Below are 19,311 nucleotides of genomic sequence, written 5' to 3'. Positions count from 1 at the left end.
GATATTTATATTTTATGATAATTAGTGAGTACAAACACGAAATATTTAATCGTGTAACATATATAGAAACAAGATAGGAAATGACAGGCTTTTGTCAGGCCCACCAGAGCTCCGGCGCCTATAAAATTGTAACTGCACCCTTGTGTGTGTGTGGCTGTGCCGAGTGAGCTGCTGGACAGATGTATAACCAATTCTAATTTCTCGATATTTTGCAGATGTGAATCCATTAATGGAGGCCGCATTCACCCTGGGCCTCCTGCTGGTGGCTGTGGTCGTTATCCTCTGCTGCTTGTGGAGTCGCCTGAAAGGGTGGTGGAAACACTCCGGACGGGCCTCCTGTAACCCCTACTGTGCCGCCTGTATCGACGCCTGCTGCTGTCCTCTCATGAACAAACTAACCCACTGGATATTCACTGTCCGGCCAATAGGAAACAAGAAGCAGAATGCCCAAGAAGAATTATCTCAAACACACGAAGAAACAAATAAGATGATTTGTGAGGTGGACCTTGGCTTCAGTGGTCGTCCTCCACAGAGCACGTCGGGGGGCGAGACAGAAGAGAGACTAGTCACAGATGGAGTCACACTCACGCCCACGGGCTCCCCCGACCTGTGGACGCAGGTGCCCTTACGCTCGCCTCTTGTTCACCACAAATCTGAAGAACTCGACCATCCAGAGTACTTGCAGTCGATCTCGGTGGATTCAGGTTGCGTCGCTGACGTAGAAGACGCCACCGTGAGAAAAACCTTCAAATCACAAATGTCTATGACGAGTTTAATCACTGCATTCAGAAGAATTGGTTCTCGCTCCTCTAAACGTGCCCCAGAGAGAGAAAATCCAAGATCAAAGGTCTATGAGAGTCAGAAGTCAATTCCTCTAAGTCGGTTTGTTGTGGACCCTCTGATAGGAAATCGGAGATCAAGGCATGGCACGCCGCCCCCAGACAACATGAAGCCAGGGTTCCGCCGTTCTGTCTCTACGGACGTTCCCGTCACCCTCAGAGACAAGCTAGGAGCGGCCCCACCACCTCCGCTCTCCAAGCTCAAACCCCACAAGAGTGCTGAAAACTTAATTAGCGTCTCTAAGGTGACCAACAGTCCTTTTATCCACGTCGAGAAGAAAGACAAACCTCTCAAGGTAAACAAACACAACAGCCCCAGTGAAGGAACGCAGACCACCAAGGTAAAATCTTTAGCGCCGCTAGACATATCTCCAAGGATCTCACCAGTTAGAGGAGCGCCTCCGCCGCCCGACCGCACGCCACCGTCAGGAGATCACGCAAGGAAGCCCTTGATGCCACCCACGAAAGCAAAGATCTCATCCATCCATTCCAAATTGCCTGCAGAAGGGGGTAATTCAGGAAGCCACACACAGCCACTGCAGGACATCCCGGAGAAAAGGGTCGACAGCTCTTCTTCAGCGCCTCCTAAACATAGAGCGGGGCCTATGATGCCACCACCTGCTGGGCCTGCAGCCTTGCCCAGCACAAGAGCGCCATCCAAGGCGCCAGGCTCAAAGCCGCGGTCTGTGGCAGAGGAGAGGACTGCTGGTGGCGCCAGCAAAGGACGCAGTGTTAAAGACATCGCTCGCCGGCTCGAACAATTGTAAGACTAAGTGCTTTCCGGATCGTAAACAAACATTGTGCGTAGTTTTGTTTATTCCATTTTATTCCCATAAACAACAAACTGAAAGTTGTACACCCTGAGACCTTGAGTTAGTTCCAAGGAACTATGTGCCAGCGGCCCCTGGTTGATTTGCCACTCCGTAAAGAAACTCATCTTGAACTAATATCATTGTTTGTATTATTATTTTCTATCACAGACGTGGCCACACACTTAGAACGTTAGCCAGCATGTGTATATATTTTTTCCCCTTCTTCCATGGACTGGGTTAGAGATTTATGTATAAGGTTGCCCGAAACGCATTGCGTAATAGTGGCTTTAGGCATTGTATGTACTAGCTCTATCTATATATCAATCCATTAATGTATCATCACTTGTATGTATATACCTTACCTGAATAAACATATTTATTTATTTATTTATTTATTTGTAAAACATGTAGTTCAGTGATTTATTAAACAACCACAGAAGATGATTGTGGTGCCTTGAAAATGCTAATCTATCCTACATACATAAATACATACATTTACGTCTGTCCTACATAAACACACATATCCTGATGGAGAAGATAGTGAGAAAAACCTAGTAACAAATCTGAAGAGAAGGGACTTCGTGACACACCACCAACATGGGTTCAGGGATGGTAAATCTTGCTTCACAGGTTTAATAGAATTCTACTTTCAGGTGACAAAGATTAAGCAAGAAAGAGAAGTTGTGATGGTTGCATTTTCTTGGACTGTTGGAAAGCCTTTGACACAGTACCACTTAAGAGGCTTGTACATAAAGTGGAGAAACAAGCAAGAGTAACTTTAAGGGTGCTCCAGTGGATAAGGGAGTACCTAAGCAATAGGAAGCAGAGAATTACAGTGAGGGGTGAGACCTCTGAATGGCGTGTTGTCACCAGTGGTGTCCCACAGGGTTCTGTACTCGGACCTATCCTGTTTCTGATATATGTAAATGACGTTCCACAGGGCATAGACTCATTCCTCTTCTTCCTTCCTCATTCTTCTCATTCCTCATGTTTGCTGATGATGCCAAAATTATGATAAGGATTAAGACAGGAGGCTTCAAGATGACTGTAAATACTATCTGAATACAGAAACACTTGATGATATACTGGACTTCTACCTAAGATTGAGAATGTAATGCATCAGTTATACAATGTATGTGAAGTAACTGTAACCTGAGCTTGTAAAAATATCTTAATCGCTTTCAGTGGTTATTAAGTGCTTAATAACACACAAGTTTCTACAGCAACTATCTTACGCTGTCAAGAGACATAAATGTATATGTGTATATATATGTATGTATGTGTATACAGGATATGTGTAAGCTGGTGAGAATTACATTTCACCTCTGTAAACGCACATTAATGACACTCTGTAAAAGATACCTCCAACACTGTTTACGTAGGACAGACGTTAATCTGTGTATTTCTGTATTTATGTTTGTGGGTTAGATTGGCATTTTAAAAGCATTACAATCACATTCTGTGGTTGATCGTTCAATAAATTACTGAACTATATGTTTAAAACACCTCTAACCCTGTCCATAGAGGACAGAAAAAATGTATATATGTTGATTGCCATTGTAAATATGTAAAAGTTCCTACTATGAGACATTCATAGTATTGTGTAGTTACTGTGTTATATAAACATCAAACACTTCATGTCGAATGTTGTTCCTTAATAAACGAAGCTGACGAAATTGAAACTGAGCAACCAGCCTGTTCTGCCATCAAAGTTAACGCCTATCACCAACGTTAATTAGTCAGTATTCGAGTTAAACATCTGGCAACCGACTGACAATGAATCTTACGGTGTAATAACCAATTATTTTTCTCAAATATATATTAAATTAATTGCAATATATTGCGCTAGGTTGGGTAAGATGTTTGAGTTACGTCAATTTTTGGGAATGTTTACAGTACGGGTTGAAGGTGAACGAAGCACGTCTCGAATCATGGCTTCGAACAGACTCGCTGGCAAATGTACAAAATACGGGCCATTGCTGAATGGGATGGTCGACGTTTTGTACAAATTCATTATGGACACGCTGGCCCTTTGTTCTGGCGATGGGCTATGATTTAATTATAATAAGAGGTGAGAATATTAACATTGAACTGGGTTTGTGCGAGACGAATTTGAAGCGATGAAACTCTGGGCAAGTCGATACTGGTGCCAGTCATGGTACGTTGACAGTACCCGTCGAGACAGAGAGAGATAGTGCTCGTCAAGGCAGAGGGATATAGGACCCGTCAAGGCAGACAGACACAGTACCCCCTGAAGGCAGAGAGACAGTTACCATAGGTAACTAACGAAGCTCGCTCAACAGGTACGTCCTAATCAACACCCGTGTTTACATCCTAATCCCTCCTGGTTCCTGGGCAGCGCTGAGGTAATGGGCGGCGGGCAAAGGGAGGAATGAAGGGGGGGGGGGGTGAGGGGCTGAAGGGTGTAATCTGAGCAGCGGTACCTTAGTGAGTAGTAGTAGTAGCGGCCGCTAGATGGCAGGCGCGATAGTCAGTGATTTGCGACGTAGCTGCAGCTGGTTAGTGGGGCACCGCAAGGCGGTCGCCTGCTCCCTGCATCCTCTCTTCCACCACCTTCCCACCCGGGCTCTGATACTCTCCTTCCCACCCCTGGCTCTTCCATCCTCCCTCCCACCTGCTCTCCCTTCTGCTATCTCAACCATCCATATATCCACTTTCCCTCTTCCATCCACATTATTTCTTCCCCACTTGTTTATATAATAATTAAGATGTAGATGTGGAATAAGCAGACGATGTCCTGATGTAAGCCTCCACCTTCGGAAAAATGAAACAGTCAATTCAACTTCTTGGTAGGAAATGTGTTGAATTCGGGTTCACTCTTTCCACAATTAAGACGAAAAGTTACTCTCGTCACGCGAGGAGAGACAACGAGGTAAGGGAAAGTAAGGGAAAGTAATTTCCTCTAGTAAGGGAAATAAAAAAGCATCTGGATCAGTTCATAAGGACTCGTGATAGCCATTCCAGCGCCCCGCGAGCCAGGCCCTGGGATGGTCACGGGGCTTCTAGTGCCGCGCTTAAAGTGATTTATAGATTAAGCCGCCCGTTGTTATGCCTAGATGACTCAACCTGCATTTAGATGCTTGAAAGCATACAAAATAAAGTCATGCGATTATCCTAAACACTGGTGAAACGTCGAATCCCCGAGAGCTGTGTCTACCCCCAATGTTAAATATAGAGTTAGGGAACTGAATGCAAAGCTCACAATTAAGATTAAGCCTGAGACCTCCCCTCCCCTCTACGGTAATATTTCCAAGGATAAAACCAAGTCCTGTACTAACTATAGGAGGGGACAGGGAATGCACCGATTCAAAATATGATCTACAAAACCTTAGAGATAAAACAGGCGGAAAACCAAGCGATAGTCGCTGAATAAGTAAAGATTGCTGGGAAAATACTAACCGATCAAGGAAGGCAGGTCAGGCAGGTTCATGGGGATTCACTCTCACATTGGAATCTGTGGAAATGAATGAGCAGATGTGCTGTTGAGGGCGCTGAAGGAGACCATATTGAACACAGGAATACTGAAATAGCGAGATCCAAGAGCTGAACACTCTTGATCTTGCAGGCACAAGTACATAGTTACACACACCGCATTGTCTCATCCACCTTCTGTCCCCAGTATCGAGAGAGATAAAATAAATAACGCATAGAATTATTACAACAGAGGGAGGAAGGTAGGGAAGAGGCAGGGAGATCATCCCCCTGGAGCCGACTACCGCAAGAGCGTGATTCAACGCTCCATTGACCCTCCGAGCATCTCAAACAGCCTCGCCAGACACCACTAACCAGCTAAATGGCTTGATTGCTAAGTCTCCCACACCCGGCGAACTTGTGTCCCCCGGTTAATGAAGGGTACTGGCAGGTGTGGGCCGCATGGTAAACGAGGGAGCTGGTACCTTAGACACTCAGACACGGTTTATCTCCAGCTCTCATCTCCTTGATCTGTATGTTACCAGCATCCTCCATATGATGCTAGTGCGTGTGTGTACTTACCTCTCAGTGACTATGGAGCAGTGAGGTCTATAGCTGTTCATGCCCCGCCTACTACCCTCCTTGTGCCTGTTGACTTATAATTTAACTATTCTGACGTGTAAATGCCTTGTCCGATCTGACCTTAAAGTTGTGGATGGAGGTGGCCTCCACAACCTTTTCTTTGAGTGTATTCCACTTGTTGACCACCCGTACTGGGTACGAATATTCCCATATTTCTTTGACTCACTTGTGTTTCCAGCTTTCATTTATGTCATTTAGTCCTGCTTTCTCTCACATTAAAGAGGTTGTCCTTTTCCACCTTGTCTGTTCTCCTCAGTATCTTGTATGTTGTGTTTATATTCCCTCTGTTTCTTCTATTCTTACCTTCTGTGAGGTCTAGTTCCCTTAACCTATCTTCATAGCTCTAGCAAGAAGTAAGAGAGCTCTGAGCGCTTACTGCAAAACCTCTACACTTTTCAATTTTGGTTGAATGTTCACAAGATGCAGATTCTATGTCAGTTCTGCATATTCCAGTACTGGTCAATAGCTACGTAGTTTGCCTTGAAGTGCTATTTAGGTTATTAAGTGATGTAATTTTCGCCAGCGTCCCATATGCTCCCGATGCTACCTTGTTTATGTGCGCTCACGTGTTAGCGGTGGAATTATATTCGCTCCCAAATCTTTTTCTGATACCGATTCGTGTAGTAGCCTTCCCCCAAATACCTCCTGGTCTCCTTTGTCCCTATCTAATATTCATTATATTACGCTTGTTTGGAATCAATTCTAGCAGCCATTAGATTGCCCACTTCTTAAGTTTGTCAAGATCTTTCTGTAAAAGATTAAATATGCCAAAACTAGAAGACAGAAGAAAAAAGAGGTGATATGATCACTACATACAAAATAGTTTTTTTATTATTATTATTTTCTACCACAGACGTAGCCACACATTTACAATGCTAACCAGCATATATACATTTTCTTCTGTCCTCCATGGACAGGGTTAGAGAAGTGTTAAACATATAGTTCAAGGGTTTATTGAACACTCAACCACAGAAGGTGATTCGGTGCTTTTAAAATGCTAAGCTAACCTACATACGTAAATACATAGATACACAAATTTACGTATGCCCTACATAAAGTGTTTGATGTGTCTTTTACATAGTGTCATTAATGTACATTCACAAAGGTGAAATGTAATTCTGATCAGCTTCCATATATACTTTATACCCATACATATACATGCACACACACATATACATACATATATACACACACATGCATTCACATACATTTGTCTCATTTACTCTGACAGGGTGAGATAGCTGATAAAGAAACTAGTGTGCAATTAAACACTTAATCACTGAAAGTGATGAAGGTGCTTTTACAAGCTCAGATTATATAGTTACATCATATATATACATTGTATAATTGATATATTACATGGTCAATCTTGGATACAAGTCCAATATATCATCAAGTGTTCCAGTACTCATATAGTAATTACAGAGTTCAGCATACCTTAGCCCAGGAGGGCGAAAGTCAGTCAGTATGGGACATTCTACAATATAATGTTCAAGAGAGTGCATGTTTTCTCTTTCACAAAGTTGACACATTGTGTACTCGACATTTGGGTACAAAATAGTAACAGGAATTGATAAAATCGATAGGGAAGATTTCCTGAGACCTGGAACTTTAAGAACAAAAGGTCATAGATTTAAACTAGCTAAACACAGATGCCGAAGAAATATGAGGAAATTCACTTTCGCTGAGTGGTAGACGGTTGGAACAAGTTAGGGGAGAAGGTGGTGGAGGCCAAGACCGTCAGTAGTTTCAAAGCGTTATATGACAAAGAGTGCTGGGAAGACGGGACACCACGAGCGTAGCTCTCATCCTGTAACTACACTTAGGTAATTGCACACACACACACACACCTAGGAAGCACCCCGTAGCAGTAAGTTATATTCCAAAAAGAAAAAGTTCTTGAAGCAATGTTGATGTTGTCGTTGACGCAGAAAACAATCTGGACTGGACACAGAAGTGTTCTTACACTTGAACTGTGTTCACGTGATGTGTTCGGATTATTTGTTCTGCACATAGACAATACTTCCCGTGAAGTTACAATCTTCGGTAATTATTAAGTTTATATGATAAACATATAATCGGCACCAACATGAGAAACAAGGAGAGAGAGAGAGAGAGAGAGAGAGAGAGAGAGAGAGAGAGAGAGAGAGACAGAGAGAGAGACAGAGAGAGAGAGACAGAGAGAGAGAGAGAATATACTCATTAAGAGTATCTTGGACTAACTTATTGGCGGACACATCAAAGGGGCCGCCGCTGTACCTGTCATTAAAGACCTTGTCTGTGACGTGTTTGTTTTGGTAACGCCGGGGACCCTTCCAGGTGTACTGGACCCTTCCAGGTGTACTGGACCCTTCCAGGTGTACTGGACCCTTCCAGGTGTACTGGACCCTTCCAGGTGTACTGGACCCTTCCAGGTGTACTGGACCCTTACAGGTGTACTGGACCCTTCCAGGTGTACTGGACCCTTCCAGGTGTACTGGACCCTTCCAGGTGTACTGGACCCTTCCAGGTGTACTGGACCCTTCCAGGTGTACTGGACCCTTCCAGGTGTACTGGACCCTTACAGGTGTACTGGACCCTTCCAGGTGTACTGGACCCTTACAGGTGTACTGGACCCTTACAGGTGTACTGGACCCTTCCAGGTGTACTGGACCCTTCCAGGTGTACTGGACCCTTACAGGTGTACTGGACCCTTACAGGTGTACTGGACCCTTACAGGTGTACTGGACCCTTACAGGTGTACTGGACCCTTACAGGTGTACTGGACCCTTACAGGTGTACTGGACCCTTACAGGTGTACTGGACCCTTACAGGTGTACTGGACCCTTCCAGGTGTACTGGACCCTTCCAGGTGTACTGGACCCTTCCAGGTGTACTGGACCCTTACAGGTGTACTGGACCCTTACAGGTGTACTGGACCCTGACAGGTGTACTGGACCCTTACAGGTGTACTGGACCCTTACAGGTGTACTGGACCCTGACAGGTGTACTGGACCCTTACAGGTGTACTGGACCCTTACAGGTGTACTGGACCCTTACAGGTGTACTGGACCCTTCCAGGTGTACTGGACCCTTACAGGTGTACTGGACCCTTACAGGTGTACTGGACCCTTACAGGTGTACTGGACCCTGAAAGGTGTACTGGACCCTTACAGGTGTACTGGACCCTTACAGGTGTACTGGACCCTTACAGGTGTACTGGACCCTTACAGGTGTACTGGACCCTTACAGGTGTACTGGACCCTTACAGGTGTACTGGACCCTTACAGGTGTACTGGACCCTTACAGGTGTACTGGACCCTTACAGGTGTACTGGACCCTTACAGGTGTACTGGACCCTTCCAGGTGTACTGGACCCTTACAGGTGTACTGGACCCTTACAGGTGTACTGGACCCTTACAGGTGTACTGGACCCTTACAGGTGTACTGGACCCTTACAGGTGTACTGGACCCTTACAGGTGTACTGGACCCTTACAGGTGTACTGGACCCTTCCAGGTGTACTGGACCCTTCCAGGTGTACTGGACCCTTACAGGTGTACTGGACCCTTACAGGTGTACTGGACCCTTACAGGTGTACTGGACCCTTCCAGGTGTACTGGACCCTTCCAGGTGTACTGGACCCTTCCAGGTGTACTGGACCCTTACAGGTGTACTGGACCCTTACTGTCGGAAAATCCGACACCATTTAATAATCATACAGATAATAGCTGTATTACCCACAAGTTACCCATAGAAAACGTAACTTGTAGTGGAATTACCGTCTATAGAAAACGGGATATCATCACCACATACTATTATAATTCACCAGCTATTTTGCTGGGAATTATTCTTAAATACATTAGTCTTTGGACTTTACCATCATAAAAACATCTTATATAAATTAACTTAATTATCAATATTAAAGTAGAGTAAATGTGACCCTTCTATCACTTTCTGAAATCTGGACAAAGTAGGCCAGGCGTGAGGGAGGAAGGAGGGAGCCATTGTTGTGTCACCTCCGAGACGTGTGGAGCAAATTCGGCTCCTATCATTCTGGACAATGTCGGCCAGTAACGTCAATAGTATGGAGTGTTAAACAGCCATTGATTATTGAGACCAGAGGCTCACACGGGAGCAAATTTGGCTCCTGTTAATTTTACTTGGACGTAGTGTTATGGAAACCAAAGGTACCATCTCCAACACGATGTCTACAATTCAAGTTAAGTGTCTATCCGAAACCCGTTTATCATTCATTTATGGCCATTAATGTCAGGATATAGGGTGACCCGGTTAGATCGCGAAATCGCCTCAAACTAAAGGTAATTAAGCCAGGTCTTCATGTTCCATGTACTGTATAGTGTTTTCTCTGATATAGCTTGTCATATATAGGATTCTGGCTTCACAGCTAGCGCACTTTTGACAGGTCAAGACGAGGAAGCAAGATTTGTGCACCAGTTACTGGGTGATAAGGAAGCTACCTCAAAGAGGATAATTTGGTGTCTACACCCTAGTTATACCTGGTGGACTAACCTGCTGTACTATAAGATAAGGAACCTTTTCAATGTATGTAGTTAATACTGTAGTTTGATTAGCTGCATATATATATAAACTAATAAACCCCCCCTAATGTGTAGAGGATCGATTTGTGAGATTGAGATTATTGCAGAAATACAGTCCACTTAACATTATACAAATTGCTATCGAAGTATATAAATTAACGTAAATATAAATTCATATAAATTAAATAAATATAAATCTCACAGGTCGGTTCCCACATTATTTGGTCATCTTCGTACCGGATGACGGATTATTCGGTCCTATGAACCCACATTTGGTCATCTTAGTACCGGATGAACCAGTTAACCAGTGGATTCATTAAATATACTAGTGCAGTGTTATTTAAACAAAAGCCAGTCAAGACGGCAGCGTAGCCTCGAGGGAGCTCAGGAGCCTCCCTCAGCCCAGTTCAGCTTCGTCAGCGGTTTCATGCACACCCACAGATATTTGGTGGCGTGTTATTTCGTGAAATGACAGCGCTAATATAGAATCCAGCCAAATTAGTGACTGTGTCTTCGCGAGATTGTTCACGGATTTCGTGGTGTTACATTTCGCGAGAGATTATCTACGAATTTTGTGGACTTTATTTCGCGAGGTCACTAATAATATTTAATACTTCTAGATAATATTAGAAGTTTCATAGAGGCTAATTAAGAGGCTATTATCAATAATTGTGTATATTATTTCTCCAAAATAGAGAATTATTTAATATATATTGCACTAGTGATCACAATATATTTACTAATTGCCAACCCACAACAGGGTAGGATATGACTAGTTGAACTATTATCGTTCATCCTAGTCCCATTATTACCATAGTCAGTTGTACTATATTGATCAACCTAACACCATTAATGAATGGTCCAGACCCTATTTTGGGTGTAATTTTTATCAACTCGAGTTGAGTTGTATATATAATAATTTACTTATGATCATTACACCTTTGAGTGATTAATTAGTGTCTCTACCATCCTAGGGTGATATAGAAGAGCTAACCTAAAGGTACTTCCAGTGACACTGGTTTATCACTCAAATCATTAGTGTGTATGATTGTATATATATATAATGTGTATTAATTTTAAGTGCTAACCTCTAGTAGAGGTAGGATTATTGCCTAGTGAGTGCAGAATTTACCCTAGGCTATCATTAGAGTTTGTTCAGTATTATGAGCAGCCCAAGTACAAGCCCCACAAGGCTTCTCCAACTAGCCAGTATGGATAATGCAGGGAGAATGAAAAGAACCCTTGCAGGTCTTAAAGGCCACTTAACAAGACAGATCAAGAAATGTGAAGATTTGTCACAACAATCAACAGTTGATTATGCTGACCTGGAAAGCTATTATCAAGCAGCTGCAGGTAAATTTGAGCAAATCAAATGCCAAATGGCTGTCCTTGTGGGGACAGACTACTACCATCAATTCATCGGTAGCCCTACTAAATATCAGGGTATAACCATGTTAAACTCTGCAGGAGGTAAATTACTCTCAGGCCCAGTATCAAGCCTGAGGAGACCTATGCCTGCAGATAAACAATACCAGTAGAAATCTAAATTTGTCAGCTGATTATATTTCTCCAGTAGCATTATACTAAGGAGATTACAGCTGACTATAGTAACAGAGGTTGATGTTAGTATCATCATTTAAAGCTGAAGATGAGTTCATGAGGCCTCAGTGGCAAATCAGTGAACAGTAGCCTAAAACAGCTACAAGTCACTGCGACCAATGTCACTGAACCCACTGCAGTCTCAGAACCATACTTTACTTTAATGATGAGCTATTCAATCCTCTGAATCAATTAACTAAATTAAACCCCAATAAATCTGATGACTGATTTGATACATTTATTATTTAATCAAGATGTATTCCATGGGCCTCAGTGTTTATATATCAGTGACCAGTTACCTGAAGAAACTTCAAGTTATATCTAATGTCACTGATCTCACTGCAGTCCCTGAATCATACTTGACTGTAGTACTTGATCACATTCAGTCTTCTGGGTTAAATAATAAGTAATAAGGCTTGAATATTAGCCTTTCAAGAGTTGACAGGGAAATGAAATCGCATTAGACTTCTAACCCCTGCAACTCTAGTACGGGACATCCGTCCTGTACGAACAGACGCACAAATGTGTGATTAATCTAATAATCCGAAGGAGGAGTATCGGTGTTCGTCTGTTCTAAATAGGACTTCGACCCGTGAGCAGCCCCCTGGGGAATTATGTCGGAAAATCCGACACCATTTAATAATCATACAGATAATAGCTGTATTACCCACAAGTTACCCATAGAAAACGTAACTTGTAGTGGAATTACCGTCTATAGAAAACGGGATATCATCACCACATACTATTATAATTCACCAGCTATTTTGCTGGGAATTATTCTTAAATACATTAGTCTTTGGACTTTACCATCATAAAAACATCTTATATAAATTAACTTAATTATCAATATTAAAGTAGAGTAAATGTGACCCTTCTATCACTTTCTGAAATCTGGACAAAGTAGGCCAGGCGTGAGGGAGGAAGGAGGGAGCCATTGTTGTGTCACCTCCGAGACGTGTGGAGCAAATTCGGCTCCTATCATTCTGGACAATGTCGGCCAGTAACGTCAATAGTATGGAGTGTTAAACAGCCATTGATTATTGAGACCAGAGGCTCACACGGGAGCAAATTTGGCTCCTGTTAATTTTACTTGGACGTAGTGTTATGGAAACCAAAGGTACCATCTCCAACACGATGTCTACAATTCAAGTTAAGTGTCTATCCGAAACCCGTTTATCATTCATTTATGGCCATTAATGTCAGGATATAGGGTGACCCGGTTAGATCGCGAAATCGCCTCAAACTAAAGGTAATTAAGCCAGGTCTTCATGTTCCATGTACTGTATAGTGTTTTCTCTGATATAGCTTGTCATATATAGGATTCTGGCTTCACAGCTAGCGCACTTTTGACAGGTCAAGACGAGGAAGCAAGATTTGTGCACCAGTTACTGGGTGATAAGGAAGCTACCTCAAAGAGGATAATTTGGTGTCTACACCCTAGTTATACCTGGTGGACTAACCTGCTGTACTATAAGATAAGGAACCTTTTCAATGTATGTAGTTAATACTGTAGTTTGATTAGCTGCATATATATATAAACTAATAAACCCCCCCTAATGTGTAGAGGATCGATTTGTGAGATTGAGATTATTGCAGAAATACAGTCCACTTAACATTATACAAATTGCTATCGAAGTATATAAATTAACGTAAATATAAATTCATATAAATTAAATAAATATAAATCTCACAGGTCGGTTCCCACACTTACAGGTGTACTGGACCCTTACAGGTGTACTGGACCCTTACAGGTGTACTGGACCCTTACAGGTGTACTGGACCCTTACAGGTGTACTGGACCCTTCCAGGTGTACTGGACCCTTACAGGTGTACTGGACCCTTACAGGTGTACTGGACCCTTCCAGGTGTACTGGACCCTTCCAGGTGTACTGGACCCTTCCAGGTGTACTGGACCCTTCCAGGTGTACTGGACCCTTCCAGGTGTACTGGACCCTTCCAGGTGTACTGGACCCTTCCAGGTGTACTGGACCCTTCCAGGTGTACTGGACCCTTCCAGGTGTACTGGACCCTTCCAGGTGTACTGGACCCTTCCAGGTGTACTGGACCCTTACAGGTGTACTGGACCCTAGCTTCCAGGTGTACTGGACCCTTCCAGGTGTACTGGACCCTTCCAGGTGTACTGGACCCTTCCAGGTGTACTGGACCCTTCCAGGTGTACTGGACCCTTCCAGGTGTACTGGACCCTTCCAGGTGTACTGGACCCTTCCAGGTGTACTGGACCCTAGCTTCCAGGTGTACTGGACCCTTACAGGTGTACTGGACCCTTCCAGGTGTACTGGACCCTTCCAGGTGTACTGGACCCTTCCAGGTGTACTGGACCCTTCCAGGTGTACTGGACCCTTCCAGGTGTACTGGACCCTTACAGGTGTCCTGGACCCTTGCAGGTGTACTGGACCCTTACAGGTGTACTGGACCCTTACAGGTGTACTGGACCCTTACAGGTGTACTGGACCCTTACAGGTGTACTGGACCCTTACAGGTGTACTGGACCCTTACAGGTGTACTGGACCCTTACAGGTGTACTGGACCCTTACAGGTGTACTGGACCCTTACAGGTGTACTGGACCCTTACAGGTGTACTGGACCCTTCCAGGTGTACTGGACCCTTACAGGTGTACTGGACCCTTACAGGTGTACTGGACCCTTACAGGTGTACTGAACCCTTACAGGTGTACTGGACCCTTCCAGGTGTACTGGACCCTTCCAGGTGTACTGGACCCTTACAGGTGTACTGGACCCTTACAGGTGTACTGGACCCTTACAGGTGTACTGGACCCTTACAGGTGTACTGGACCCTTACAGGTGTACTGGACCCTTACAGGTGTACTGGACCCTTACAGGTGTACTGGACCCTTACAGGTGTACTGAACCCTTACAGGTGTACTGGACCCTTCCAGGTGTACTGGACCCTTCCAGGTGTACTGGACCCTTACAGGTGTACTGGACCCTTCCAGGTGTACTGGACCCTCCAAGGTGTACCGGGACCCTCCAAGATGCACCGGGACCCTCCAAGGCGTACAGGGACCCTCCAAGGTGTACCAGGACCCTCGAAGGCGTACCAGGACACTCCAACGTGTACCGGGACCCACCAAGGTGTGCCGGGACCCTCCAAGACGTACCGGGACCGTCCAAGCTGTACCAGGGCCCTCCTAGGTGTACCGGGACCCTTCAAAGTTTACCGGGACCCTCCATGGCGTACCGAGACCCTCCAAGGCGTACCGGGACCGTCCAAGGTGTACCGGGACGCTCCAAGATGTACTGGGACCCTCCAAGGCGCATTGGGACTCTCCAAAGAGTACCGGGACCCTTCAAGGTGTACCGGAACCCCTCCAAGGCGTACCGGAGCCCTCCAAGGCGTACCGGGGCCCTCCAAGGTGTACCGGGACGCTCAAAGGTGTACCGGGACCCTCCAAGGCGTATCAGAACCCCTCCAAGGTGCACCGGGAGCCTCCAAGGTATACCGGGACCTTCCCAGGCGTACTGGGACACTTCAAGGCATGCCGGGAATCTCCAAGGTGTACCAGAACCCTCCAACGTGCACTAGACCCTCGAAGGTTTACCGGGACCCTCGAATGTGTACCGGGATCCTCCAAGGCGTATTGGGACCCTCCAAGGTGTACCGGGACCCTCCAAGGCGTACCGGGACCTTTCAAGGCGTACCGGGACCCTCCAAGGTGTACCGGGACCCTCCAAGGTGTACCGGGACCCTCCAAGGTGTACCGGGACGCTCCAAGGCGTACTGGGACCCTCAAATGCGTACCGGGACCCCTCCAAGGTGTACCGGGATCCTCAAACGCGTACAGGGACCCTCCAAGGTGTACCGGGATCCTCCAAGGTGTAGCGGGACCCTCCAAGGTGTACCAGGACCTTCCAAGGCGTACCGGGACCCTCCAAAGCGTACCGGGACCGTCCAAGGTGTACCGGGACCCTCCAAGGCGTACAGGGACCCCTCAAAGGCGTACTGGAACTCTACAAGGCGTACCGGGACCCTCCAAGGAGTACCGGGACCCTCCAAGGCCTACCGGGACCCTCCAAGACGTACCGGGACCGTCCAAGGTGTACCGGGACCCTCCAAGGCGTACCGGGACCCTCCAAGACGTACCGGGACCGTCCAAGGTGTACCGGGACCCTCCAAGGCGTACCGAGACCCTCCAAGGCGTACCGGGACACTCCAAAGCGTACTGGGACCGTCCAAGGTGTACCATGACCCAAGGCGTACCGGGACCTTCCAAGGTGTACCGGGACCCTCCAAGACGTACCGGGACCGTCCAAGATGTACCGGGACCCTCCAAGGTGTACCGGGACCCTCCAAGGTGTACCGGGACCCTCCAAGGTGTACCGGGACCCTCCAAGGTGTACCAGGACGCTTCAAGGCATACCGGGACCCTCCAAGGCGTACAGGGACCCTCCAAGGCGTACCGGGACTCTCCAAAGAGTACCAGGACCCTCCAAGACGTACCGGGACACTTCCAAGGTGTACCGGGGACCCTCCAAGGTGTACCGGGACCCTCCAAGGTGTACCGGGATCCTCCAATTAAGGTGTACCGGGACGCTCCAAAGTGTTGTGGGTGGCGGCCCTCAGTGACGGGGACCAAGAGCTGCGCTCTCATTTCTTGACCCCCCCCCCCACCGCCGCTTCTCCTTTTAATAATAATATATATATATATATATATATATATATATATATATATATATATATATATATATATATATATTTTGGTAGCAGTCTTTCCTGTAGACATATATTATTAAATATGACCGAAAAAGTAAGATTAATAATTCTAACACGAATTTTCTCAATCTTTCGTACATTTCTTTTCACTGTTGGAGGTAAATCAAAAATCAATTCTCCAAAATTCATTTTTATTTCTAGTCTGACGCGACACGAGCGCGTTTCGTAAAACTTATTACATTTTCAAAGACTTTAGTTCACATATACACAACTGAATAGAACTTACGCATCTCCGATTTTATATCTACATTTGAGTGAGGTGGAAGGGGTGATGTGGCATTAACACAAGACAGAACAAGAGGTGGCATTAATAGGGTATTAATTTCATCAACACAAGACAGAACAAGAGGTGGTATTAATAGGGTATTAATTTCATCAACACAAGATAGAACACGAAACAATGGGTATTGAATAGAAGTGTTTGTAGAAAGCCTATTGGTCCATATTTCTTGATGCTTCTATATTGGAGCGGAGCCTAGAGGTGGGTAGATTATAGTTGTGCAATAATTGGCTGTTGATTGCTGGTGTTGACTTCTTGATGTGTAGTGCCTCGCAAACGTCAAGCCGCCTGCTATCGCTGTATCTATCGATGATTTCTGTGTTGTTTACTAGGATTTCTCTGGCTATGGTTTGGTTGTGGGAAGAGATTATATGTTCCTTAATGGAGCCCTGTTGCTTATGCATCGTTAAACGCCTAGAAAGAGATGTTGTTGTCTTGCCTATATACTGGGTTTTTTGGAGCTTACAGTCCCCAAGAGGGCATTTAAAGGCATAGACGACGTTAGTCTCTTTTAAAGCGTTCTGTTTTGTGTCTGGAGAGTTTCTCATGAGTAGGCTGGCCGTTTTTCTGGTTTTATAGTAAATCGTCAGTTGTATCCTCTGATTTTTGTCTGTAGGGATAACGTTTCTATTAACAATATCTTTCAGGACCCTTTCCTCCGTTTTATGAGCTGTGGAAAAGAAGTTCCTGTAAAATACTCTAATAGGGGGTATAGGTGTTGTGTTAGTTGTCTCTTCAGAGGTTGCATGGCTTTTCACTTTCCTTCTTATGATGTCTTCGACGAAACCATTGGAGAAGCCGTTATTGACTAGGACCTGCCTTACCCTGCAGAGTTCTTCGTCGACTTGCTTCCATTCTGAGCTGTGGCTGAGAGCACGGTCGACATATGCGTTAACAACACTCCTCTTGTACCTGTCTGGGCAGTCGCTGTTGGCATTTAGGCACATTCCTATGTTCGTTTCCTTAGTGTAGACTGCAGTGTGGAAACCTCCGCCCTTTTCCATGACTGTTACATCTAGAAAGGACAGCTTCCCATCCTTTTCCATCTCGTAAGTGAAACGCAGCACGGAACTCTGCTCAAATGCCTCCTTCAGCTCCTGCAGATGTCTGACATCAGGTACCTGTGTAAAAATGTCGTCAACATACCTGCAGTATATGGCCGGTTTCAAGTTCATGTCGACTAAGACTTTTTGCTCGATGGTATCCATGTAGAAGTTTGCAAACAGGACACCTAGGGGAGAACCCATGGCGACCCCATCTACTTGCTTATACATGTGCCCATCCGGGCTCAAGAAGGGTGCCTCTTTAGTACAAGCTTGGAGTAGTTTCCTCAGAATATTTTCTGGTATGTCAAGAGGAGTACAGGCTGGATCATGATACACTCTGTCGGCTATCATTCCGATTGTCTCGTCCACAGGTACGTTGGTAAACAGCGATTCTACGTCCAACGAGGCTCTTATCCCTGTGGCCCGTGTGCCCCGCAGTAAGTCAACAAATTCCTTTGGAGACTTCAGGCTGAAGGCGCAAGGAACATAAGGAGTCAGCAGGCCGTTGAGTCGCTTCGCCAGTCTGTACGTGGGTGTGGGTATCTGGCTAATGATTGGCCGAAGTGGGTTTCCAGGCTTGTGTGTCTTGACATTTCCATACGCATATCCAGGTTTATATTCCCCAATGATCTTTGGCAGGTGGAGTCCGGATTTCTTGGCGTTCACAGTTTCGATCAGTTTGTTGACCTTTGCTTTAATTCAGCTGTAGTGTCCTTCATTACCCTTTGGAACTTAGTTTGGTCAGAGAGTATGATGTACATTTTCGCCAGATATTCGTCTTTTTTAAGAATGACATATATTGGCGACTTGTCACCTCTCCTGACAACTATCTCCTTGTTCTCACGAAGGCTATTAGCTGCCGCTTTAAGCTCGGGGGACAGTATGGTGCTTCTGTAATTGCCTCGATTCTTTCCTCCTTCTGCAATAAGTTCTGCTTGTAAGGTATCTTTGGTATCTATCTCAAATGTAGATATAAAATCGGAGATGCGTAAGTTCTATTCAGTTGTGTATTTGTGAACTAAAGTCTTTGAAGATGTAATAAGTTTTACGAAACGCGCTCGTGTCGCATCAGACTTGAAATAAAAATGAATTTTGGAGAATTGATTTTTGATTTACCTCCAACAGTGAAAAGAAATGTACGAAAGATTGAGAAAATTCGTGTTAGAATTATTAATCTTACTTTTTCGGTCATATTTAATAATATATGTCTACAGGAAAGACTGCTACCAAAATATACTAATATTAAAGTGCACGACCCAGCAGCAAGGAATCAAGCCTTTACGATAAAATATCGCCAGGATCTGATTCGTGATCAGATATACAAGGCAGAGAATGAAATCAAAGACAACAAAACGCAACTACTTCATG

General features: G+C 45.0%; 1 protein-coding gene across 1 annotated transcript; it reads left to right on the top strand.

Moving 5' to 3' along the window:
- The first annotated feature begins 14,878 nt into the window (after positions 1-14,878).
- Positions 14,879-16,423, top strand: LOC138363340 (TRIO and F-actin-binding protein-like). Its single transcript, XM_069322364.1, has one exon. It carries the CDS (start codon positions 14,879-14,881, stop codon positions 16,421-16,423), a length of 1,545 nt encoding a protein of 514 aa, XP_069178465.1.
- The last annotated feature ends 2,888 nt before the right edge of the window (positions 16,424-19,311 follow it).

Source organism: Procambarus clarkii, chromosome 10, assembly GCF_040958095.1.
Source record: "Procambarus clarkii isolate CNS0578487 chromosome 10, FALCON_Pclarkii_2.0, whole genome shotgun sequence".
NCBI lineage: Eukaryota > Metazoa > Arthropoda > Malacostraca > Decapoda > Cambaridae > Procambarus > Procambarus clarkii.
This window is presented reverse-complemented; position numbering and strand designations above follow the sequence as displayed.